This window comes from Myxine glutinosa, chromosome 7 (genome assembly GCF_964187855.1).
Source record: "Myxine glutinosa chromosome 7, kmMyxGlut1.1, whole genome shotgun sequence".
Lineage (NCBI taxonomy): Eukaryota > Metazoa > Chordata > Myxini > Myxiniformes > Myxinidae > Myxine > Myxine glutinosa.
This window is the reverse complement of record NC_136267.1, coordinates 14251649-14279148: the sequence shown is the minus strand read 5'-3', so window position 1 is coordinate 14279148 and position 27500 is coordinate 14251649. Positions and strand designations below refer to the sequence as shown.

Genomic DNA, 27500 nt, shown 5'->3' with positions numbered 1-27500 from the left:
AGAGGGGCAAAGTTGAATGTGTTTTACAAGATGGCGCCCATACCACGTGACCTATGATGCCATAATTAGCATTAAAAAATTCTAGGAGCCGAGACGATCATTTGATGAAAATTTGCTGTCAATCCGACCAGCGGTTGCCGAGAACATTAATTATGAAGTTTTCGGAGGGTAAAATAGGGCGGAAGAATAATAATAAGAAAAACTCTAGCAGTAATAATAAGTTACTCTCCATTTCATGGAGAGTAAACCTAATAATAATAGCATTAATACTAATATTATAGTAAATATAATCGTAACGCTGCAATCCCTTTGTCGTTATTGCAAAGTTTCTAGATTGAAGCGGTGTATGGTTCATGAATCAATGATAAGCGGTGTATGGTACTAATAACGCGGAAGTAAGGAATTAGCCTCGGTTTTTTTTCGTAATATTATTGTCATAATAATGATAACGTAACAATATTATTATAGTAAATCTAATCGTAACACTAATCCCTTCGTAGTGACTGCAAAGTTACTGGAGGTTAAAATATATCATCTTCCATATACTAAAGTTTGTGTCCATTTGTCACTCTACATCATTACGTCTATGATGTCATTACGCCGGCTGACTCCCCTGACTGCTGACTCCACTGACCGACATTTTAATTTACTCATTCACCCGCTCACTACGGGAGTGGCAGGAAGGGTCAATCCTCTTCGGGGTATCTAGATTACAGTCGATCTATGGTCGGGTCTCAAGAACATTGGGTGTGTTCATTTACCAAGTTTCTTGTGGAGAGATCAGCAAGTGGTTTAAGCATTCGAGCAAACACTCCATTCAAAACCCTTCAGGAACGGCTGGCTTGGTAAGCACTAGCTCGCTGCTTGGTCCTCCCTTTCAGTTTCGTGTTAAACAGCAGGAAAAGTGGGTGTCGTTGGTGGTTTTCAAAACAAAACCTTAATTGGTGGGTTTCATAACAAAACCTTAATTTGTGGGCTTCAAAAGTTCGCTACGAAAAATACCATTTTAGCAGCAGCAGGGCCATGTTATTAACCCAACCCTTGAGGGGTACATAGATTACAGTAGATCTTTGCTCAGTTCTGTAAGTAAAACTTACCTCACGAATGTCGGGATTCCTCCAAATTTATTTCTTTAATGTTATAAACAGCGAATATGCGACTGTTTAAAAGCTAATCATATGTGTTTGTGGTTTATAATATTTTACAAGCCCGGCTACGCCACTGTTGGACTTCCGGTCTTGTTGTCATAAACATGACCCTCACTTGTTTGTCACGATCGTTTATTCACAGAACTGCACGTGTTGCTGCTCGAGGACATTCTGGTGCTGACACAGAAGCAGGATGAACGACTCGTGCTCCGCTGTTACAGCAAGACCTTTGCTGGAGCGACGGACGCCAAGCAGACTTTCAGCCCAGTCATCAAGCTCAGCTCGGTGCTGATCAGGCGTGTTGCAACCGGTCTGTGTCGCCTGTCTCACTACAGTTAATCCTGTCCTGTTACATCGTATTTCGTGCCCTCTCCCCGTGATTCACCAAAGCATTGAGCTCTCTGTCATGCAAATTGTTTCGTTGGATTGTTTAGTTTGTGCAATGTATTTTCCTGCCACAGATAAAAAAGCATTCTTTGTCATCACGACATCCCAGTTAGGGCCACAGATCTACGAGCTCGTCGCTGCCAACACCAAGGACATGGACACGTGAGTGTTTTGCACATCCATTTACAGTTTTTACACCATTGATTGAAGCTGCGTGTGATGTGCCCGTGTTATCCTGCACATTGAGTTAACCTGTAGATGGATCTGGCTTATTGAGAATGAGTCAGACATGACGTATAAAAGTGTGCCCACGATGAATCACAATAAACCAGATTTTATGACAGGAAGGCTAATACTCCACTTTTACATAATAAACTGTTATTAAATCAGAAACAGGGATATTACATCGTTTCTGTTGCCGCACAAAGTAGAGTTTTCTATTGAATGTTTTACACTTTTATTATTTTTTATTTTTTGTATACAAGATCGAGGCTCGTGTAAGAGTGAACATCAATCACAAAAAAAAACAACAAAAAAAAACTGACACACAAAACATTCAGTAAAGGGAGCGGGAGACCAGATGGGGAGAGAGAGGGAAGCACACAAGCACAACAGTAGAGAACAGGGACAGCAGGAGATCTGTGGAAGGGAGAGGGCTGGGGGGAGGAGGCATGGGAAGGGGGGTCGGGGGAGAGGGGCTGGGTGGGAGAGGATAAAACACATGGACACTGCAAGGACTTCCAGGAGAGAAGTCGGTATTTCAGAAAAGTGGATCTGGGGTGAATTAACGGGGGTATAAAAGATCAAGGTTTTGGATGGGGGAAGATAAGAGATGGTGGTGAACAGTTGTACTAAAGACCTGGAGGGAGGAGTGGGATTGAAGAGAGTGAGGGAGTTTGTTCTAGAGGCGGGAGTAAAGAGGAATGAAAGAGTGAAGGTGAGCAGAGAGTCTTGATTTTGGCAATTTCACCAGAAGAGGGTTGCAGGCAGATCTTGTGCGACCTGTAGGAATATTTGGGGGACAGAGCACAGATAGAGCTGGGGGAGCAAGGCCAGAGAGGAGTCGGTAGAAGGCAGAAAGACCACCAAACCTGTCTGCGGTGAGTGAGTGAAAGGCCCTCACAATCAGCTTCATCGCGGGAGATTCCAATGATTCTGAAAGCTTTGGTTTCAACAGCGTGAAGCCGAGCCAGGTGTGAGGCAGGAACACCTGCCCAGAGGGGAAAGCAGTATTCCATTGAGCTACGGATGAAAGCCTTGTATGTGGTAAGGAGCTCAGGTGTGCCAACTGCCAAGGAAGGACTTCGCATGACGGAGGATGCACAGTCGGCGACTGGCTTTGGAGACCAGCTTGGAAATGTGGTTTTCCCAGGAAAGATCATGGCAGATAGAGAGACCCAAAAACTTGAGTGACAGAACTTCTTGGAGAGGATTGTTGAGAAAGTGGATGGGAGGGTTGTCCAGTCGGTCTTTTCGGAGAGACATAGTAAGAGTGTGAGATTTGTCAGGATTGAAAGACGTGTTCCACTCATATTGAGATTCATATTGTTTTTAGATGACCATTCTTGGAGACCGTCAAGTTGCTGCTGCATACGACTAGTTTGTTCAGTGTCACTATAAGTTTGACAAAAGGTCATGTCATCAACATACTTGTCGTGTGAAACTTCAGGATAACCAGAAACAAAGTCATTTATCATGGCTCAGAAAGCAACCGGACCAATTTTTGTGCCTTGAGGAACCCCAGCATTGTTTTTTTTCCCATGTGGAAACTTCCCCGTTGTACCGTACAGCCTGACTTCGATTAGATAAAAAAAATTACAAATCCATGGGATAATAGATGGTCTAACACCAGGATTAATTAATGTATCAACAGCAATTTGGTGGCCTACGCGATCAAATGCTTTTGAGAAGTCAGTATTTACAGCAATTTCATGTCATTTGTCATGTCCATATAATTAGTCACCGTTCAATTGTAACATCTTTCGAACTTACCGGATAAGCTTGGCCGCTTGTTTCTTACATTATGGACGGAGTCAGACAAAACTTGGTGGACAGGTTGGGTGTGTGACAAGGAAGAATTGATTCAATTTTGGTGAAGATTCGAATCCGGATCAGATAAATTTTTTCAGTGCCTCTTCACCATTGAGTAATCGGGCTAAAACCGATTTATAGCACGATATCCCAAAAAGTTATGGATGGATTTGGACAAAACTTGGTGGACAGGTTGGTTGTGTACAACAAACAACAACATGCATTTTAAAGGCCATTTTCCCTATTAGAGCGGGGGTTAGCCTTGCGGCCCCCATGACAATCTTCTCCATTTTGCCCTATTTTCTGCATCTCTCCTTGTTAACCCCCTTGCCCGCATTTCTTCTTCCAGCATCGTTAGCCAAGTCTTTCTCGGTCTTCCCCGTCCTCTACTTCCTTCTACATTCATTTCCATCACTCTTCTCAACCAGTCACTTTCATCCTTCCTCAACACATGACCAAACCATCTCAACCTGTTCCTCTTCACAGCATCAATCACAGGCTCTATTCCCATCATCTTTCGCAATTCATCATTTGTCTTCCTCTCTCTCAACGATACTCTGCACATCTGTCGAACCATTCGCATTTCCACCCTTTCCAACCTTCGTTGCTGTTCTACGTTCATTACCCATGTCTCGCTCCCATAAATCATAACACTTCTCACACATACAGCATACACCTTTCCCTTCAGCTTCAACGACACTCCCCTCATCAGCACGCCACTCAGTTCCCGAAACCTCTTCCATGCACACCTCACTCTAGCAACCGTTGCCGAGTCTGATCCACCTTCTCCATTCAGCATGTCTCCGAGGTAGCAAAATGTTTTCACACCTTCCAGCTTCACGCCGTCTCCAAGATCCAACTCAACATTTCCTCCATCTGCAGCTCCCTCTGTGCACACCTTACATTTGAATGTAGCTGCCACACTGGTTAATGACCCTCTCAGACCACTACATTTTTGATGGACCCACTCAGCGCACATTGTACATTGAATGGAGTTCACTCCAACACCCTTCCTACACACAGCACAGGGCCACTTCCCAGTTCTTTCCACCTCACCACATGCTTTACCACTTGCCATCACCTTCGTCTTTCCGATATTCACCTTCAGACCTTTTGTCTCCATACATTCCTTCCACTTGTTCATCTTTTCCTTCAGTCCATTCCTTCAGTCCTTCAGTCCATCCATTTCCTTCAGTCCATCCGGAAACCAGAAAAAAAAAAACTGGATTGTCAGCGTCAGCATCATGGCTGCGGTTTAAACATATTTAAATAATAATTAAACAAAACCATGAAAAACAATCTGGGAAAAGTCTCTCAGTGAGAACGTTAATTTGAGAAAGCAGGAGCAGATGTGGACGAAAAACGAGATATAGGGGCGGGGCACAAGTCGAGACGAGGAGGAGAGCAAACAAGCACGTGTCCGGGAGGAGAGAGAATTAATATAGAATGTTTTTTTGTTTTTTTTTGTTTATTTGTTTGTTCTGTTTTCAAAACGCTGGACAAAGGGTAAGATGTTCGTGAGAGGTAGGGGGGAGAAAAGAAAATCAGAGAAACAAGCAAATACTATGAAGGAAACAACCCATATTCACAAAACACTGATGGGAGGGAGGGAGCCCGGAGAGACCAGGCCGCGCACGAGGCGTGAACAAAAAAAAAAAAAAACGACTAATTACACACACATTTGCAACAACTACAAAACCAAAACCAAATAGAAACACACAATAACACATACACAACAAAATACCCAGCGGAAATTTGACAGAGACGAACAGGAAAACACTCAAACTTTGATGCCGTGGAGAGATCGAAGCAAGCCTCGCCGCTCGAGGGACCGGAAACCGGGAAAAAAAAAAAACTGGATTGTGTGTCAACGACAAATTGATTCAATTTTGGTGAAGATGCGGATCTGGATACGAGTTTTTTTTAATTTTATTTTAAAGTGATTCTGCACCATTGCGTGATAGTGCCAAAAACGATATGTGGTATGATATTTCAAAAAATTGTGGACAACTTATTTTTGGGGTTTCAAATTTTGAAAAGTTTTTTTGAAAAATTTGTTTCAAAAACTTGGTGATGGTGACAATAACATATGTGACAAGAACAAGCCGATTAAATTTTGGTCCAGGTCCGGATCCACACCGATCAGTGGGATACAAAACGTAAACTGTTCAGCCTGGCGGAGGTATGCTCTCTACCGAGTGCCGTTTTAATTTATTCATTCCCGTATTGGTTTGGGACGTATTCTGTTTATCGTGCACGTCTGTGTTTTGGACGACACACAGACAGTCCTGGGACTTTACGAAGTGTAGCCAGAACAATGATACTGTCTAGTTGCAGATAAAATCAGTATTGAAAACATTTTGCCAGAATGACGTTGCAAGGATGGAGTTCATCTTTTCCATTGCCCTTATGAGAGGAGTCCAATAAGTTATAGGAAGGAGACAATAGTCCAAGGTGTGCCCACGTTTTTATTGTTCAATACAGTGTTCCCCATTTGCCCTTCAGACAGTCCGTCAGTAAATGGAAGTTTTCATATTACTCCTTCAGCCACATCTTGTTGCTTCAGTCACTTCCTCATCGAAGGCCACGTACGTGGGACGCTAAATGTCGAAATGGATTGTAATTCCTGGGGTTCTCGATTGGCTGGTTAACATCCCTCGTTTGTCGATGATGGAGTGCCGTAATGCGGGATTTTTGAAATGACTTATGAATGCTAAAGGGGCCTATCACACATATGCTGTGTGCATATTTTCAGTGACTCTCTTTCACAAGCACAGGCACGTTTAACCTGCCATTGCTCAGGTCCAATCTGTCATTCAAATAGGCCTTTTAACATACTTTTCAGCAGTTAAATGAAGGAGTTTTACTGTTCCTCGATTTCAAAGCGATTAACCATAATTATTGTGTTCCTGGATGTAAATCGGACTCACGGAAATACGAGAAACATCCATGGATGAGTCGTATCGAGTTCCTATCATTTACTGTTAATACAAGCAAGCGACGGCAGTTGGAAGTGTGTATAATAGTATGTTCCGTGTACGAGCAGTTAGCCAATCTCAATGTAATAAGCAGGGGCACGTCAGCTGAAGGATTGTCCTGTTTGAATGTGCACCATGGAGGGTGGTGCGTTCTAATAAATAGCGAGGGTTTAAGGTTAGGCATGTGTGTGTAAAGCCTCGTGTGTCATGTCACTGTGTGGCACCAGGTAGCCATAGGAATGCAAAGCGGAGAGGGAGGCAGATCGTAATGGGGCTCTGCCAGGCTTAGAAGGAGAAATGGGGGGGGGGGGGGGGAGTGATGGTCGTCTCCTGAGGGGGGGGGGGCAGTGCTATGGACGCTTCCAGGGGCGGAGTGTTGTCCAGAGAGCGAGGGGAGGAACCTGTGTCGCACGGGTTTGATGCGCTGAAGGATCATGCTGGTCTGAAGAGAGTTGGAGTGTGCCAGGGAGAGCGTTGTGCTCGGAGGAGAGATAAGGGTCGTTCCCCAGAGGACAACTGCTCGTCTGCTTGCCTGCTCACGTTCCTCCCTTCACCCTGTGCCTATTTTGTCTGGCTGCTCCCTGCTCATCGTCCCGCCCACCTCCTCACTGCCTCCTCATCACCTACTCGTCCCGACTGCTTGTGGCTGCTCAGTACCACCCCCTCCTTCAACGTCCCTACCACCAGAGAGAGATAAGCCCACCCATTTCTCGTCCCTTTTCCCTGTCTGTGATCAAATCTCGAGTGAGGCGCTTTAGTTTTCTTTAGATTTCTTTTCGTTTTACCTCACTGTATATAATTATTTATTAATTGTGTTCCCTCCAAACGCACCGTCGTATTCCTTCGTCTGGTCAATCTTCCCCTGGTTTGTTTGTTTCAGGAAATAAATCCGTTGGTTTTAAAAGATAAGGTTCTCGTGTTTCTCCTCATGTTACTCACGTTACCATTACATTACTTCACTATTAATGCTTTCTTGGTAATTAGGCATGGCATCATCTTTCCAATTGCAGACGTCCATTGAAGAAATCACCGAGCCTGCATGATCACAGGAAGTACTCCCGTAGGGTTCAAAGTCCTTTCATTGGTAACAATCCGTCGGGAGGATTCCTTGGTAGAGCGTGCCCATCTACGTTCCTTTGGGCCTTGCACCGGCCCACATCATCCAGATTTTTCAGTGCGGAAAGCTACAATAAATTTGCTACAAGAAACATTGTTCAAATTGAGAAAGCTATCCAACTGTTTTGTTGTGTAGCGGCACACCTCGTTCTCTCTGTTACTTCTCCATGTATTTTTGGATTACTTCACAAGATTTGTGAGCCATTTTATGTAACAATCTTCATCTCACACGCAATATACATCAAAACATGCCCCAATCAACATTGCTGCTCAGGGGTGAAGAGCATGTGTGCCGAGCATCTGCGGTTGTAGTTTTGGGACGCATGTAGTTAATACGTGACTTTTAAAATGATGTAATTCACCCTCAGTGTGCAAGCGCAAAAACCCTGGGAAACTGCCGGATTTTGTGGGAGAGGGGGTTAAATCTTGGGTAGGGGGGGGGGGGGGCTCGGGGAAATGTAAGAGATGAGGATTGTTACCTAAAATTGCGCAAAGCTTCTAAAAGAAGCTGAAAGTGAAGCGTACCGGTGAGAAAGGGTGCCTCTGCACAGCGAACGGATTGGTGAACTTTCTGAACTCGCCCAAAAAGCTGCTGATCGCTTGCAGCTATTGAGGACATAGACCAGTGCAAGGCCCGAAGCTTCGTAGATCGGTGTGTTCTTCCCAAACTGTCATGCTTCTTTACACCAATGGGAAGGTTGCGTCTGGGGCTTGTCGATGACATAGTAAGTTTGAAATTATATTTACTGTTAATCATGTATGGGAGGTGAAGGAGGAGGATGGGGTAGGGTGGGAGTGGGAGATGTATGGCCTGTTAGAGCCATTATCTTACTATAATTCACTAAATGTCTGTCCGTCTGTCTGTCCGTCCGTCTGATCCCAGGTACCGCAAAAACGGCTGAACCGATCGCAACAATTTTGGGTGGGTAATCCTGGGACACCTTGGAGTAAAATAGGCTATATTGTTTTCCCAATTTTTCCATTTTCCAATTTTCCAGTTTTTCCAAATACGATGGAATAATATTGTTGCGAATATGGAATTTGGCCTCCATATCCGCTTGTAAATATTCCCCTATTTTCTCCAATACTCCCCAACTTTCCCCAATCCCCCATTCCCTAGTCCCATTGCATGTAAATAACAATCAGTAGAGCCGACCTTCCCCTTATTCCCCCATTAAATGTCGTGCCCAGGTCCACCGCACCACACGTAGCCAACTTTCGGACATCTTCCTAGTTATTCTTAATCTATGTCAGTTAAGGCCTCGTTTCCATTAATTATGACTCTTCGTTGCACCAGAATGTGATTATATGGCATCAGTAGTGAGTTTAGGACCTTTCCCATACCTCCTCCCATCTTCTTCCCCAAACAACAACAATAACAACAACTACAACAACAATTACAACAACAACAGAGGGGATGGCGGCGGAGCGGGGGAGGATGCGTCCTCACACCGGCTCGATTAGCTCCAGACCATGCGCTCCACGGGGTTACCCCGAAGGGGCTGGCTGTCAGCTCCTCGTCGGGGGCGGAGCCAGTAACCCCCCCCGCACGCACCCAATGAGAAGCAACGTGCCGATTCCACGAGGCGGAGCTAACGAGCCGAGGGCGTGTCACTCCCCGCCGGATATACGCGGCCACGCGCCGGATGTGACGTGAGATTCGCCCCCAGCTGGAGAAAGACGGACCTGCGAGCGCTGAAACAGATGCGCCTGAGTTTGGAGAGGCCTGAGAAAGAACGTCACCTCTGAGCGCTGCGACGAGACCTCCCCGCATCTCTGGACCGAACCGTGTACCCTGCTTTGAGCCAAGAGTGCACCTTGAGCCATCGCTATCTGCCTTTCCTAGCCATCAAACCCCGTGTGAGTCAGCGTTGTCCCGTTTATCTGTCGTCTGTCTAGGGTTAATATAAGAGTGTGTCTAAGTGCCTGTCTTTCTATGCTGTCCCTCTTGTAGTTGTAATCTAACCTTCCGCCTTAATATAACCTCCTCCGGAGGTCTTGAGAACTGAACCCCTGGTGTCGTATTGTGTCATTATAACCCAGCCGGGTGTCTTCTTTTTCTTATTGAGCCAGCGTAGCGCGACTTCGTCAACGTCGAGTATAGTCGGGTAATTTGTGCGGACACGACGGCCATTCCGCTCGGCCCACCTTAACATCAAAGTCGTGTCTGTAACAATTGGTGTCGAGGAGTGGAATTCGAACCCGGGACTAAATTTATTAGGCCCAAATTTTGGGAGGGAAAATCGATTCGGAGCGCGTACTGCGCTCGACGAAATTATAACGAAAAAAAAAATTGGATTTGTTTTACGAAACTCGAATTTTGCAAGTCGCGCTATGGCGGATCAAGACAGCTGGGGTCCGGTAAAGGAGAGTGAGGTAGGGTCGATCCAGGACCAAAATGAGGGACAGGAGGAGAGCGAAGCAGTGAGGGCGGCAGGTTCGCAAAATAGCGCCGTCACGCACGAAGAAGCGGGCGCGCAAAATGGCGCCTCGCTGGTCACCGTGCCCGCGACCGAAGTAGCGCCGCTGGGAAGATTGGAACTTTTTTTTATACAAATGACGGCCCTTATGGAAAAGAATAGTGAGCGATTGGAAAACCAAATGGGGGTAATGGGGAACCGGATGGATGCTCAGAGTGAGCAATTGGGGGTAATGAGGGACGAAGCGAGGGCTCAGAGTGAGCAAATGGGGGTAATGAGGGACGAAGCGAGGGGTACCAGTGAGGGGTTAGACAATAATTTTGAGGAGTTAGACAAGAAATTTGGGAAGATAGACAATAATTTTGAGGGGTTAGACAACGGGATAAAAGAAGTGAAAAATGGGTTAATGGGGGTAGAAAATAGAATGGCTGCCCAGGAGAATCAGATAGAGGGAGTGAAAAATGGGTTAGAGGGGTTAGAAAACAGTATGGAAGGCAAATTGAGGGACATGAGGGACCAAGCGGAAAGGGAAGTTAAACAAATGGAGCAGCAGATAGAGGGGGTCAGAATGGGGGTAGAAACCAAACTGGATGCTCACAGGGAGGAAATGGAGCAGATGAGGGTGGCATCTGGGCAGGAGATGCAAGTGATGGGAGAGGAGATCAGAAGAGGAGTGAGTGAGGAGGTCGGAGGAGTGCGCGAGGAGGTGAGGCACTGTGAGGAGCACATGGAAAAGGAGGTGAGAAAGGCGACTGTAAAGTTACAAGGGGGCATAGAGGACCTGACGCAAGAGGTGGAGCAGCTGACGGTGGGACAGACGGAGTTAGTGGAGCAGGTTCAAAGGAACACTGCGGTATTAGGAGGTTTAAAGGCGACACAGAAAGAACTAAAAGATGACTTGGTAGCGACGAAGAGGGAATGTCAGATGGTACGTGAGGGACTGACAACGAGGTTGGACGAGGTGATAGAGGTAATGGAGACGAAGGACCGGCAGGTGAGGACGCACATGGAAACGGTCAAGGTAGCCTTAGAGGATGAGCTTGAGGAGACGTACCGGGACATAAAAGAGGTGAAGCAGAAATTAGAAGAAGTGGAAGAAGGGGTGAGCGAAATTAAGAAGCGACGGAGAGGGGATAAGAAAGAGATAAAAGAGGAGATAAAAGAATTGGTCCAAAGTCTGTGTTTGGATCGTGATGATGTGCTCATTAACCGGATGAGGGATTCGCAGGTGATGGAGGAGAAGCGAAGAGGAAGAGGACCCGGTGTAAGTGGTGACCAATATGGTCGTGCGTATGATGCGCCAGGGGATTTAAGAAGCTTGGGGGTCGAGATAGACCCGGGTGTTCGTGAGAGGCCGTTGGTGAAGTGTGCGACAGGTCTGGTGTGCGAAAAAGGAGGTGTGCGAGAAAATCCGACTCTGGGGTGTGTGAGGAAAAAGTGCGTGCCAAGGAGTGAGTGTGCTGGCGAGAGTGAGTCGGACGTAGCGTGTGTGCGAGGGAGCACATGGAAGCGCGGTGTGGTGAGTGTTACAGAGGGTGTGACGGGAGAGTGTGCGCAGGAGTGTGCGCGAGAAAGGTGTGTGACGGACAGGTGCATGAGGAAAGAGTGCGCTGTCAGAAGTAAGGAAGAGTGTCCACCTGTGGTGAGTGTTACGGAGGGTGTAACGGGAGAGTGTGCGCGAGAAAGGTGTGTGACGGACAGGTGCATGGGGAAAGAGTGTGCTGTCAAGAGTAAGGGTGAGTGCGTTGTCAAGAATGGAGGTGAGAGTAGTGAGAGTGACAAGGAGAGTGAGTTAGTTGTGACAGGTGAGCGAGGATGTACACCTGGGATGGAAGGATGCACACCTGGAATGGTAGAGCGTGAGTGGGAATGCACGCTGGAGTTGGTGGTGAGGCACGTGGTTGGGTGTGCGAATGAGGGCACACCTGTGATTGTCACAGAGGAGGTGACCGAGGAGGGGGTGCGAAGCGGTGTATTGGTGAGGTGTGCGACCAACGAATGTGTGCCAAAGTGTTCGGTGGTCAGGTGTGTGACCAAGGCTGTGAGTGGAATGAGGGTACCTGGGTGTGTAAGGAAGGGTACGAGGAGCATGGGCACAGCTGGATGTGTGAGCAAGGAACGGGCTGCGGGGTGTAAGCGTCCAGGTGAAGCATCGACGTTACACGGGTTAGAGGTTAGAGCGACTTTTAGCCGAAGCGGGCCCTCGGTGCGTGCTGGGCCTCGCTTTGAACGGCCGCGTCCGTGCTCCACTAGGCGGAGCTGGCAGCCCGATAGAAAGGGTCGTCATGGCGACCACTTTTTGGTGAGACGTGCCGGCAGGTCGAGATCGGGACATTGGATGGCTCCACGCCGAGGTGATGCGTGGGATCTCGGCCCGGGTAAGCCCCCGTCCCTGCACCGAGTGCCGGACGCATCCAGCCGCTGGCACAAAACAACCAGCATCCATTGCTTGGCTTTACGAAGCCGGGCGTTGGACAGGAATTGGCGCACCGAGAGGTATTAGTGAGTCGACTGGGTGATGAGGTTAGTGTTTTGGACCCAAAATTAGAGAAAAGCAAAATTTGATGATTGGCAAAGGATTGGCAGAGTGATGATTGGTAATGGTACAGTGATTGGCAGATGATTGGCAAATTTTTAATTTGTTGCAATTTGATGTGCAAAATTGGTAGTGAGAGACCCCCGATGTGGTGGGATGGCAAATCCACCATCCTTCCCATGTGGGGGCAAATGCGCAATAGTTTATGGGGTGGCTATGACAACCGAGCCAGGGAGGGCTTGGATAATTGTAGGGATCTAGCGGAGATGACATAGGTGACGTTAAGATTAGTTAGTGATTGATACCTGTAGTGGGGACGCAGGTAGTTTAATGTGGATGATAATGACGTGGGAGCGCAATAGTTTAAAGGGACGACTGGGAAGCGCAAGTTTCAGAGGGGAGTAGTTAGCTGAGATGATGCCGTGCGTGTGAGGATTGAACAGGTGAGAATGGAACAGGTGAGATTGCACAGGTGTGCAACTGGACAGGTGTGTGGAGCAGTGTATGAGTAGTGAGTGTCGTGGATCAGCGCGAATGCGCTTGGGGAGAGAAGGGTGCAGGTGGCACCAGGTGTGAGAGCACAGGTGTGCAAGTACAGGTGTGTGGAGAGAGTTGGAGTAAGTGGTACGGAGTGGTGTGCATGGTGCGAAGGTGTGGATGGGGAAGAGTGGACCCCTTTCACGAGTACCCGGGGCGGGTAGTGTAAGTGTTAGGTAGAGGGTACAGGTAAATTGTGGTTGGATATTGGCATTTGTGGTGCGGTTGCAGAATGGTGTTGTGAATGGGTGCATTAGTGTTGTGGAAATGGCTGGGCGTGTAGCCTGTTAGTGTGTGTAGTTGGTTGGGCACTCCACCACTGTGAGGATGTCGGCCAGGTGAGGCCGCAGGTGGGCTCTGGGAGCCGGTAGTTGTGAGTGGGTGCCTGAGGATCCCGGGTGTGGATCGGGCAGCCCAGTGCCAGAGAGGGCACGGAGTGGGGAGAGAGCCAGAGGGCCTTCCCCAGGTAGTTAGGTTAGGGTGAGGAGCAGGTAAGCTCGGAGGCAACTGCAGTGGTGGAGGTGTGCAGGTGGGTAGACCCACTGGGAGAGGTACACGCCGCAGCCCAGAAATTGTGCGAGGGCACCGGGAGATGAATCGGGGGAGTGAGACCCCAAATTGAAGAGCACCACAGTTTGGCCAATGGGAATTGGTTTTTTAGAACCCATAGTGTAAGAGGGCCAATGGTTTGGCCGGAGAGAGACCCCGGGTAGTGTAAAGTTGTTAAAGTCATTTAGGAAATAGTTAGGATTGATGAACCTGTCGCACCATACGCAGCCACTTACCTGTGGTGATGATGATGACTCCACACCTGTGTTTTCTTTGTTTGTTGCAGGAGATGAATTGCTGTGTGGATTGTGAGACGCATCACGACGTGGATGAGACATTGGGGTGATTCCATCTCTCCCTCCTTAGGAGGGACTGATGATGAATTGGTGATGGCAAATTTTGATGTGCAGTTGGAGATGGCAAATTTTGATGAGAGTTGAAAATGGCAAATTTGATTGGTTAGGAGGGAGAGAAGACGAATTTGGTTTATGGGAGGAACGGGGAAGACAGTAGGGATGTTTGTCGATTTGTAAAGTAGATGTTTATGGGTAGTGTTGTGTTTTGTGGATGCAGTAAGGGGTAAGGGAGGGGCCATGTAGGTTACCTGGTGGGGGGGGGGGGCGTACGATAGGAACGTACCTGTCTCACCTGGTTCCCATGTGCCCCCAGTGTGCATTACCTTATATTGCGTGCACTTTTGCGCCCTTACCACCTTACTCACTTGTCTGCTTCTTTTGTCTCCCACCTCCGAGGATCTGGCTTTGGGGTAGAGAGAGAGGAAAGAGAGGTGCTGGCTGCGCAGTTGTGGGCCTGCACTTTCGCTGTTTGCTGCCGGGATCGATACACCATATGGACCGCAATGTTTGTGGCCACCCACAATGGACCGCAGTTCGTTTGCGGCCAAGCACCACCCGGGGATGGACCTATGGGTCAACGTGGCACCTATGCCATAAAGGTGAACCACTGTTAACTAACACCAAGTGCACCACAAGAAGAGCAAGAGACACCTGCAGGGTTAGGGGTTGTCGAATTTATTTTTATTCCAATGAACAATGGTGACTGCACCGATTGGTGGTGGGGTGGTGCTGTTGATGCTCGGGAAGGGTGCTCTGCACGTTATTAAAGGCCGTCGGCCACAGAGCACTCGTGGGTTGGTGTATCGATGTTGGCAAGCGCGCTCTCTCTATGCATAACATCTGCATGTGTTCCTCCAAAGACAGGTCCTGGATCGTAGTGTAGATATCAGCGTAATCTTGTAAATAATGCTCCCTACCGGCTGTATGTGTAGTTTGCGAATTCTTTCCGGATTCGGTTATCCTGTGGGTGTGTTTCTGTGAGGAGAAGGGTGCAACGTCGCAGGGGGACATATTTACTCATTTGTGAATATCTGTAAAACTGTCGCACTCAGGGTAGAGTTAATAGTAGAGGGAACTACATTGCGTGCCACACTAAAGTAGGTAAAAATTTATCGGGTCGGGACGCCCCGAGGGTAGAGAAGGGTGCAATGTTGCGAATATGGAATTTGGCCTCCATATCCGCTTGTAAATATTCCCCTATTTTCTCCAATACTCCCCAACTTTCCCCAATCCCCCATTCCCTAGTCCCATTGCATGTAAATAACAATCAGTAGAGCCGACCTTCCCCTTATTCCCCCATTAAATGTCGTGCCCAGGTCCACCGCACCACACGTAGCCAACTTTCGGACATCTTCCTAGTTATTCTTAATCTATGTCAGTTAAGGCCTCGTTTCCATTAATTATGACTCTTCGTTGCACCAGAATGTGATTATATGGCATCAGTAGTGAGTTTAGGACCTTTCCCATACCTCCTCCCATCTTCTTCCCCAAACAACAACAATAACAACAACTACAACAACAATTACAACAACAACAGAGGGGATGGCGGCGGAGCGGGGGAGGATGCGTCCTCACACCGGCTCGATTAGCTCCAGACCATGCGCTCCACGGGGTTACCCCGAAGGGGCTGGCTGTCAGCTCCTCGTCGGGGGCGGAGCCAGTAACCCCCCCCGCACGCACCCAATGAGAAGCAACGTGCCGATTCCACGAGGCGGAGCTAACGAGCCGAGGGCGTGTCACTCCCCGCCGGATATACGCGGCCACGCGCCGGATGTGACGTGAGATTCGCCCCCAGCTGGAGAAAGACGGACCTGCGAGCGCTGAAACAGATGCGCCTGAGTTTGGAGAGGCCTGAGAAAGAACGTCACCTCTGAGCGCTGCGACGAGACCTCCCCGCATCTCTGGACCGAACCGTGTACCCTGCTTTGAGCCAAGAGTGCACCTTGAGCCATCGCTATCTGCCTTTCCTAGCCATCAAACCCCGTGTGAGTCAGCGTTGTCCCGTTTATCTGTCGTCTGTCTAGGGTTAATATAAGAGTGTGTCTAAGTGCCTGTCTTTCTATGCTGTCCCTCTTGTAGTTGTAATCTAACCTTCCGCCTTAATATAACCTCCTCCGGAGGTCTTGAGAACTGAACCCCTGGTGTCGTATTGTGTCATTATAACCCAGCCGGGTGTCTTCTTTTTCTTATTGAGCCAGCGTAGCGCGACTTCGTCAACGTCGAGTATAGTCGGGTAATTTGTGCGGACACGACGGCCATTCCGCTCGGCCCACCTTAACATCAAAGTCGTGTCTGTAACAATATTTACCGATATGAACAGTGATGTGGCTTTTATTGAAATTCTACAAATACTTTTTAGATTTTGATGATTTGCGTGTGATATGATTTAACGGATGTTTATATAAATCGTTTAAAATGAAAAAAAGCTTTCAATTTCTGATATTTTGCCTTCTCATTTGGGCCTCCCAATTGAAGCTCCACCCGTAGGGCGGGTACCATTGCTAGTAAATATAATGTTTGTTTGGTTCTGGTGCCACAAGATACAAACAACCCAAGCGAAATTATACTCTATTTTTGCATCTATTGCTAAACATTGGTGTGTGTGTGTGTGTGTTTTTTGTTGTTGTTGTTGTTGTGGTGGTGGTGGTGGTGGTGGTGGTGGTGGTGGTGTATCTCCACTTGTGGGTAGGTTTCGGGAGCTGGAACAGAAATTTGTATTAACAGGAAATGGTACAAGCTCGACTCCTCTCATCTATGGATATTTCTCGTATTCCCATATTTGCATGAGTCCGATTTGCATTCCAAGTACAGAATAATTATGGTTAATCATTTTTAAATTGCCGCTTTAGTCTAAATGCTGAAAATCATGTTTAAAAGATTATTTGAATTAGTTATTTTACGCCAGTAACGGCAGGTTAAAAGCGCCGGCAAGTCAAACCGAGTCAGTGAAAACACACAGCGCATGCGCAAAAGGCCTCATTTAGCATTCATACGTCATTTTGAAAATTGCGTATTGGCAGGACTTCCTTGGCATCTTACTATAATTCACCAAATGTCCGTCCATCTGTCTGTCTGTCCGTTCGAAGGTACCGTAAAAACTGCTGAACCCATCGCAACGATATTTGGGTCAGTAATCCTGGGATCTCCAGGAGTAAAATAGGCTATTTAGTTTTCCCAATTTCAGCTTTAGTCTCCAGCATTCTCAGGTTTGGACTCCCGCATAACGTTATTTTCCCGGGTGCCGCACAAACGGCTGCACAGATCCCTGCACGGCTGCACCGATCGGACTCGGTGACCTCGGACAAAGACCTTTTATAAGGACACGGGTTGAATCCCTGCTTGAGAGAATTCCAACCCCTTCCCCGCCATCACGGCCACCTCTCCAACTCACAATCCCACGAGATATGCGGAAAGGACGACCCAAAACCAATATAAACATCATTAAACATCATTCGTATATAAACATCATTAAAAGTAAATGATGACCTCGGCCAAAGTTCAAAGGACGTTTAATCTCTACACATAGCTCCACATAGCTATTTGGGCGGTGTATACGCCAACAGATCGCTGTCTCCATCGATCTTGCCAAGGCCGTAACACCTATCGGCTCAAAATCCTTTTAACTGTTGATTTGGTAGTTTTTACAATGAAGGAAACACGTATCGGGAGTACATACGACATCGGGAATACTAACTGCATGCGTTTTCAGTATCAAGCTTAAATCTCTCATGGCGGATCTGAAGAGCGGAATGCTTGGAGAAGTGCTGGGCTACTTCGGCTTGAAGGAGGATCAGAAATGTGGACTCCCACACTGCTACGTCCTACTGATACTTGCTCCCGCATGACGTTATTTTCCCGGGTGCCGCACAAACGGCTGTACCGATCGAGATTTAACGGATGCTTATATAAATCGTTTAAAAGAAAAAAAGCCTTCAATTTCTGATATTTCGCCTTTTCATTTCGGCCTCCCAATTGAAGCCCCGCCCATCGTATTTTGTTTTATGATTATATTCTTGGAAAGATTACAATACAGTACATGCATTACTGGATTAATGAATAACTGGTGTAGTTCTGAGTAAAATCCCAATACGGTACTTCAAACTTAAATAAATGGTATACGATTGACCTTTGAACTGTTGTCCATTTATTACTGGGATAGTAGCATGTACATAGGCTTGGCAGGATAGCCCAGAGGTATGCCCACCTGCCCGTGAGCTGTCCAGCCTGGGCTCGAATGTCGACCCAGCTATAAACTGCCATCCTGGTATTTCGCAGGTCCAGCAATTCATCAAAGTGTGCGTCGTCCCTCGGATGGGTATCCCATCTTAGGATGTGCCGTCTGCTTGATTGGGTGTCCCATGTGTTTGTACTGGTCGTAGGTGGACGTTAAAGATGTCGGTGTCTTTCCTGAAGAGTAGACAAGTTATCTCCAGCACCCTGAACGAATTACAAATTACCTGCCCAAGTCGTATTCTGTCAAATGCCAGGCTTGGCCAGCCGGTTCATGAAAGACTTGGGCCAAAAACGTTTCTGACAATGTGGAATAATTGGCGTCTTCAAGGAAGTAGTTTGCTGGACTGGACAGTCGCATGTGCATAGTTTAACAAAGTAGTTTATGTTTGTAACTGGACTAGCTCCACTCTTTGTCCTTTACACGTCTGTGATAAAAGGCCCACTGAACATGGCATGGGGTAAATGCAGTGATTGCAATTACAAGAGTTAATCTGCTCCATCCCTCCTCGGGAGTGGATCGCAGCGAGTGTGTCATTTGGGGCTTTTTAGGGCAATGGAACATCTTTCCCTGAAATAGTCAGTTGGACCTCAGGGACCATGCTGCAACCTCGGCCTGTGCCAACATTGCGTCATTTAATGGAGAATTTAAAAAACAACCTATTTTGCATCAACTTACTTCGGTTCCAAGTCCGTAGCATTCGTGCAGATCCCTTTAGACTTTCGGGGAATATCTGAACTCATTAGTTCGGGTCAAATAAAATAACCAAGTTTCTTATTTTGTGAAGAGTGACTTGCTTTTAGAACCAACTTCTAATTTACAGCTTTTAGAACCAACTTCCATAGTTATTGCTGTTCCAGCTTGGGAAAGACCATTCTGAGGTTTATGGAATCGGAGCCATTGAAGATTCTTTATTGCACGGTCGTTCTTGTCATGGCATTTGACTTAATGGCTCTCTTTCATCGATATTATTCGGATGTGAATAAACCTTCAAAGCTATCGTAATGAAATGCTCTTTCTGAAAATGAATTCAAACAAGCAATGTGAAGGAACCCAGTATGAGTACATGTTTGTCTGCTTGCTTTCATGTGAGCTCATCTAATTATTGATGAATATTTATGGATGGCCCACCTCATTTGGTCAGGACTCTTTATTTAAAAAGGGAAAAGCTTTCATTGAGCACACACTTGACTCGTGTTTTTTTTCTGGAAGATCATTTGTTTGTGTTTGCAGCTGGAAGCGCTTCCTGGATCAAGCTTGCGAGAAGCAGAAGCCGCGTGACAGCTCCAACAGCTCCAACAGCTTCAAGAACTTACAGGGCCCACGAGGTTACAAGAAACAGCCCATCATCATGCTTGAGTAAGTCCTTTTACAATCTAATACTCGCAGGAACTGCTACGCATTACATGGGGCTCATGGACTATTACAAGTTAGCCAAATTTAGCTCCAAAATATATTTCAAAACGTGTTTTCGAGTCTGATCGAACACAAACCGGATACTATGGGATCTGTCTTGTGGGCCTTCTGACTTTTAGCTTTTGTAAACTGGCGTTACCCCCAGGCTTTTTAAAAAACGGGCGAAGGGGGATATTGTAATCATCTCCGTCCGTCACTATCTCCTCCTAAACCGTTGAGCAGAAATTCACCAAACTTGGTTATTATCATCGCCGCATGTCAAGGCGGTGCGAGAGCAGTATCATGTTTGGCCACATCCCCTGTAGTGGGGCTAAAAGGTAAAATATCAAAAATGCAATTACAGGCACATTTTGAAACATTTTAAAATTGATCTTTATAAATACATAAATACAATCAACAATATGTAATGATTTTTTGGATTTGAACCCTGCCTGGTTCATGCCCCAGGGGGTGGGATATTATGGTCACAGAGGTCAAAACGGGGAAAAAAACCAACTCAAAATTTGATATTGGGTCTGCAGCCTCCTCACTCTCTGATGACCTGGACAAAATCACAGACTGGTCAAACATGTGGAACATGTCTTTCAATCCTGACAAATCTCACACTCTTACTATGTCTCTCCGAAAGGACCGACTGGACAACCCTCCCATCTACTTTCTCAACAATCCTCTCCAAGAAGTTCTGTCGCTCAAGCTTTTGGGTCTCACCATCTGCCATGATCTTTCTTGGGAAAACCACATTTCCAAGCTGGCCTCCAAAGCCAGTCGCCGACTGGGCATCCTCCGTCGTGCGAAGTCCTTCCTAGGCACACCTGAGCTCCTCACCACATACAAGGCTTTCATCCGCAGCTCAATGGAATACTGTTCTCCCCTATGGGCTGGTGCTCCTGCCTCACACCTGGCTCGGCTTCACGCTGTTGAATCCAAAGCTTTCAGAATCATTGGAATCTCCCGCGATGAAGCTATCTCTGAGGGCCTTTCACTCACTCACCGCAGGCAGGTAGGTGGTCTTTCTGTCTTCTACCGACTCCTCTCCGGCCTTGCTCCCCCAGCTCTCTCTGTGCTCTGTCCCCCAAATATTCCTACAGGTCGCACAAGATCTGCCAGCCACCCTCTGATGGTTAAACTGCCGAAATCTCGGCTCTCTGCTCACCTTCACTCTTTCATTCCTCTTTTCTCCCGCCTCTGGAACAAACTCCCACACTCACTTCAATCACACTCGTCCCTCCAGGTCTTCAAAACAGCTGTTCACCACCATCTCTTATCTTCCCCCATCCAAAACCTTGATCTTTTGTACCCCCACTAATTCACCCCAGATCCACCTTGTTTGAAATTCCAACTTCTTTCCTGGAAGTCTTGGCAGTGTCCATATGTTTTATACCTCTCCCACCCCCCCCCCCCGCCCTTCCCATGCCTCCCCCCCAAGGCCCTCTCCCTCCCACAGTTCTCTCGATGTCTCCATGTCTCTCTGTCCCTGCTCTCAAATGTTGTGTTTGTGTCCTTCCCCCTCTCTCCCCATCTTGTCTACCGCTCCCGATGTTATTTGTTTTGTGTGTCTGTTTGTCTTTCTGTGTGATTAATGTTCGCTCTTTCACGAGCCTCGATCTTGTATACAAAAAAAATAAAAAAATAAAAAATCCTGGTGGAACCTTTTGGCATCTTTCAAATTTGCTTTCGGTGGGAAGCGTCAGGATTTGCTATGGCACACCATCACCTTGCTCTAGTTATAGTTGTCACTAGTATTCCAGCCATTTTCAACACGTTATTCTTTTTATAAGGTAGCATTATTTGAAACAATAGCAGTAGACCAGACGTGGTATAAAGGTGCCACTACCCCCTCCCCCCCCTTTCTGTCCCAAGTCTGAAATACTACTAGAGGGGTCAAACCAAGTATGCCAGCCCACTACCCTGAATAAGCGGTGACCCAATTCAGGATTTTCTTTTTTGCAAAAGTGCTCCCCCTGGCAATACGTTCAATCTGAGGCACGTTAGGGTAGTTTGTATTATGTTGTTGAGTCCTATTGAAAAATCTAAATTAAAATAAAATTAATATAACCTACATAAGAGTTACCTTCATCCCCTCCACCCTGGAAAGGGGATGGCCTCCCCCTGTCCCAAGCCCCCTCCTGGGGAAAAATATTGTTGCCATGACATTCCAGGGTTTGACACTGTTTCCTGAATGTATCATACGTATCTCTACATCGAACGGTTTCCGAGGTTACTTCACAGAGACAGCCAGAAGAGCCATCGAGACAGCCGGAAGAGCCATCGAGACAGCCGGAAGAGCCATCGAGACAGCCGGAAGAGCCATCGAGACAGCCGGAAGAGCCATCGAGACAGCCGGAAGAGCCATCGAGACAGCCGGAAGAGCCATCGAGACAGCCGGAAAAGAGCCATCGAGACAGCCGGAAGAGCCATCGAGACAGCCGGAAGAGCCATCGAGACAGCCGGAAGAGCCATCGAGACAGCCGGAAGAGCCATCGAGACAGCCGGAAGAGCCATCGAGACAGCCGGAAGAGCCATCGAGACAGCCGGAAGAGCCATCGAGACAGCCGGAAGAGCCATCGAGACAGACGGAAGAGCCATCGAGACAGCCGGAAGAGCCATCGAGACAGCCGGAAGAGCCATCGAGACAGCCGGAAGAGCCATCGAGACAGCCGGAAGAGCCATCGAGACAGCCGGAAGAGCCATCGAGACAGCCGGAAGAGCCATCGAGACAGCCGGAAGAGCCATCGAGACAGCCGGAAGAGCCATCGAGACAGACGGAAGAGCCATCGAGACAGACGGAAGAGCCATCGAGACAGACGGAAGAGCCATCGAGACAGACGGAAGAGCCATCGAGACAGACGGAAGAGCCATCGAGACAGACGGAAGAGCCATCGAGACAGACGGAAGAGCCATCGAGGGCCAAAGCCACTTCCTTTTTCAGGAGTATACATTGTTTGCTGAATTATTTAACAGGTGTGATGCTATTTTACAGGTATGGTGCAAGTAAGTATCTTCGTTCCAGTTTGCTAGTGATGCTAGTGATGCTAGTGGTGTTGTTTTAAAAGGGAGGTGCAGCATCGTTTGATTAAAAATAAATATCGTGTGGGTTGGGGGAACTGACAGGACGGCTCCGACGTGCCGCACCCCTCTTTGAATCTGGGTTTAATTCTCAGTAGAAGAGGCTGTGACTACAAACGGTCATCTTGGTGCTTGTCATGTACTGTGTTACATCAACGAGTACAAATGACCCCTTTGAAGTGGGAATTCTGCCAACTTTTCTTCTTTTTTTTTGTCTGCTTACACTTATTTGTTGATGTGACCTTTAAAAGGTCCCTTTATGATTTTATAAAAATTGATAATGCGTACTTTGTAGGCCAGTACTTCAGGCAGGTTTCACCACCAAACTCCAGGTCTTAACTGCATATGAAGTTGACATCAGTCGGTGATGATGCTCGTGGAAGCATCACGATGGCTGAAATCCAGGAAAACGCCCAAAAGCATAATGTATATGATGATTGTAACACACCCAATAATTTGGAACTCTCCCAAATAATTTCCAAGCTGCCTGATCATTGTCAAAAATTCAGTCAACTTGCTCCGGAGAACCTCGGCCCCTCGACAGAGGGTTACCCAACAACGCGGAAGTTACATTCACTGCCAGCCCAAATGAAATTACATCAAACAAAACGTTTTAAACCAGCTCCAAAGTTTAAATCGGAAACTATCAACAAATCGGAAACTGTACACCTGTCCTGTATCAACAAGGAAGTGAGTGGCTCGTCGAGCTGAAAGTGCTTGTTTTCAGTTATAAAACCGCATTGTGGCCAGTCATCCTTAACAAACCGCAACTTCCTCTTACACAGCAAGTGTAGCCCTCTCGCACCTCCTGCTGCAAATTTGATTTGCGACAACCAATGTTACTTGTACCAAAAGCATTTGTCGACATCCTTTAGAGTTTGTAGACTCGTTCAAATGTAACAATTTTCTTCATTTTCGCTTTAATTCGCCACCTCTAAATACGAGCAGTAAAACTGCATTACACCTCTTTCTTTGCAGTATAAATACGATGGATTCCACCATGAACTAAACTTACCTCGCCACTTCAAACCCCCATCCTCAAACGTATGAGAAACGGACCGCACAAAAACCACATTTTTGGTTATATATATACGTATATATTACCAAACTTCTGGTATGCACCTACCTCTCCCGTGTGTATATCCTAAGGGTATTTATTTCGAAAAAATTTCCAATTTTTTTAATTTTTATTTGAACATTTTTTTGAAAAATTTTTTTTTTCCAACTTAAGTCTTCAACCTCAATTGTTTATAAAAATGTAATATCACGTATATTACAAATACATTTCTGCAAAATAATTGTTTGAATTATGATTGGTGTAAACCATGACAAAACAGCAACTCAGGTACAGTCATTTATCGATATATCTTCATATCTGGGCAGTGTCTGTGTTGTCACTGAACTACTCCCTGAAACTGTTGTTTCCATGGTTGTGAAGTGTTTTTAATAAGGTGGTGGTGTTTTTGAATTACTTGGTGGTGAGGTGTTTTGAATTACGTGGTGGTGAGGTGTTTTTAATTACGTGGTGGTGAGGTGTTTTTAATTATGTGGCGGTGAGGTGTTTTGAATAAGTTGGTGGTGAGGTGTTTTGAATAAGTTGGTGGTGAGGTGTTTTGAATTACTTGGTGGTGAGGTGTGTTAAATTACGTGGTGGTGAGGTGTTTTAAATTACGTGGTGGTGAGGTGTTTTAAATTACGTGGTGGTGAGGTGTTTTTAATTATGTGGGGATGAGATGTTTTGAATTAGTTGGTGGTGAGGTGTTTTGAATTACTTGGTGGTGAGGTGTTTTCAATTACATGGTGGTGAGGTGTTTTAAATTACATGGTGGTGAGGTGTTTTGAATTACTTGGTGGTGAGGTATTTTTAATTATGTGGTGGTGAGGTGTTTTGAATTAAGTGGTGGTGAGTTGTGTTGAATTACGTGGTGGTGAGGTGTTTTGAATTATGTGGGGGTGAGGTGTTTTAAATTATGTGGTGGTGAGGTGTTTTAAATTATGTGGTGGTGAGGTGTTTTAAATTATGTGGTGGTAAGGTGTTTTAATTTAGGTGGGGGTGACGTGGTTTAAATTATGTTTGGGTGACGTGTTTTGAATTAGGTGGGGGTTAGGTGTTTTAAATTATGTGGGGGTGAGGTATTTTGAATTACGTGGTGGTGAGGTGTTTTGAATTACGTGGTGGTAAGGTGTTTTAAATTACATGGTGGTGAGGTGTTTTGAATTACGTGGTGGTGAGGTGTTTTAAATTACTTGGTGGTGAGGTGTTTTAAATTAGTTGGGGTGAGGTGTTTTAAATTACGTGGGGGTGAGGTGTTTAGAATTACATTGTGGTGATGTGTTTCAAATTACTTGGTGGTGAGGTGTTTTAAATTACGTGTTGGTGAGGTGTTTTTAATTAGTTGGTGGTGAGGAGTTTTAAATTAGGTGGGGGGTGAGGTGTTTTGAATTACGTGGTGGTGAGGTGTTTTAAATTACTTGGTGGTGAGGTGTTTCAAATTCGGTGGGGGTGAGGTGTTTTGAATTACGTGGTGGTGAGATGTTTTAAATTACTTGGTGGTAAGGTGTTTTGAATTACATGGTGGTGAGGTGTTTTTAATTACTTGGTGGTGAGGTGTTTTAAATTAGATGGGGTGAGGTGTTTAAAATTATGTGGGGGTGAGGTGTTTTAAATTACGTGGTGGTGAGGTGTTTTGAATTACGTGGTGGTGGTGAAGTGTTTTGAATTACATAGTGGTGAGGTGTTTTGAATTACGTGGTGGTGAGCTGTTTTAAATTACTTGGTGGTGAGGTGTTTTAAATTAGGTGGGGGTGAGGTGTTTTAAATTATGTGGGGGTGAGTTGTTTTGAATTACGTGGTGGTGAGGTGTTTTGAATTACGTGGTGGTGAGGTGTTTTGAATTAGGTGGGGGTGAGGTGTTTTAAATTAGGTGGGGGTGAGGTGTTTTAAATTAGGTGGGGGTGAGGTGTTTTAAATTAGGTGGGGGTGAGGTGTTTTAAATTATGTGGTGGTGAGGTGTTTTAAATTATGTGGTGGTGAGGTGTTTTAAATGATGAGGTGGTGTGGTGTAATCGTCCCTCACTTCCAGTCTGCACCTACCCCTCCCCTATGTGCAGCCACGTGAAAAAGTAAGTACACCCCATGTAAAGTTTTGACTTTTTCAATATAGCTATTTGATCTTCATTTCAACAATATTGATGGATAAAGGTGATATAATACAACAAATATCATGAAACATTTACATTTTGTAGTCTATTGTATAATTTAAATAAACATAATTGCAAATTTCACATGTGGAAAATTCGCACCGTACCCCCTGGTTTTGGTTTGCTCTGGCGGGAACGATGGTCTGTGTGGCAGACAGGCTGTTGGTTCCTTGCGGGTTATGCGGTTTTTACCGTGTGAGACATAATCCGTGGCTGGTGCTCACCATTAAAGCTAGGCGGTGCCTTGATCAACTTAATCGACGAGTTTGGTCCTCATTGGTTAGATTTTTTGCAGTGTGCCGTCCTGTGGCGGCTGGTAGACCTGCATGCAAATCGGACCTGGCAGGAGTAATGCCCTGCCGGTGGATTAAGGGGTCTCACTCCTATTAAGAGGAGTGGTCCCACCTGTATGACCATGCATTGTGGCCCTTCGGGGGCATGATGCATGCGTTTGAATGACCATGTGCTTCCCCCTCGGGGTTGAGGCGCATGTGTATTGTTTTGGGGACAGCCTTGTTGACGATGTGCCTTGGCCATGGGGTCAAGGTGCACGTCCGAGGCTGTTCAAATGTTTGGACTTTTTACCTTTTTTCACACGTAAAAAAGGCAGGCCCTGACTGCGGCCCTAAACCAGCTGGTAGACCTGCATGCAAATCTGACCTGGCAGGAGTAATGCCCTACCGGTGGATTAAGGGGTCTTACTCCTATTAAGAGGAGTGGTCCCAATTGTATGACCATGCATTGTGGCCTCTGGGGGGCATGATGCATGCGTTTGAATGACCATGTGCTTCCTTCTTGGGGTTGAGGCGCATGTGTATTGTTATTGGGACAGCCTTGTTGACGTTGTGCCTTGACCATGGGGTCAAGGTGCATGTCCAAGGCTGTTCAAATGTTTGACTTTTTACCTTTTTTCATCTATCTATAATTCCAGTAATCTCTGTGTGTGTGTATGCGACCGCTGTTTCTCGACAACTACCGGTCCGATATACTTTAAACTTGCCAGGTATATTGCTGGGGACCCGAGGATGTGCCTTTTCAAGGTTTCATATTAATCGGACAATTACTTACCGAGCTATGTCCAAAAAACGATTCAACCAATCAGAGAGCAGCGAGCTATCGCGTGTGCCGAACGTGGCGAACACACTCTGCCTCGGACGGCACATTTGAGAGCGTATTCATTTATTTCACGTTGGCAAACTATGTTGGCGTTAAACTATGTTTTAAAACTAATTAAAACTACTTTGCGATTCATTGTAACTGCGATTCGTAACTGCCGTTCGCTTTGGCTTTGCGAATGGACCAAACCATTTCATGTAAATAGAGGGGGGGGGATTGTCACCGTACTCGCAAGCCGTTCGCTTTGGACCAAACCATTTCATGTAAATAGAGGGGGGGGGGGGATATAATTTTAGATATATATATAGTACGGGCATGCCCTAGTAGTAAAAAAGGCAGGGCTTCCCTGTGGCCCCAAAACAGGTAAATAAGCCCGAAATATGGATTGGCGGCTCTGCTTGATGTTTAGTCA

General features: G+C 46.4%; 1 protein-coding gene across 5 annotated transcripts in view; it reads left to right on the top strand.

Moving 5' to 3' along the window:
• Positions 1-27500, top strand: part of LOC137430999 (rho guanine nucleotide exchange factor 11) — a 216697-nt gene that overhangs the window by 120317 nt on the left and 68880 nt on the right. For all 5 annotated transcript variants that reach the window (XR_013624014.1, XM_078781295.1, XM_078781293.1 and 2 more), the window contains 3 exons: positions 1291-1458; positions 1610-1697; positions 19523-19648. Coding sequence is in view for 4 of the 5 variants with exons in the window: in XM_078781295.1 (XP_078637421.1) it covers positions 1291-1458; positions 1610-1697; positions 19523-19648 (382 nt within the window). In the remaining variant the exon portion in view is untranslated. The remainder of the gene's footprint in view (positions 1-1290; positions 1459-1609; positions 1698-19522; positions 19649-27500) is intronic.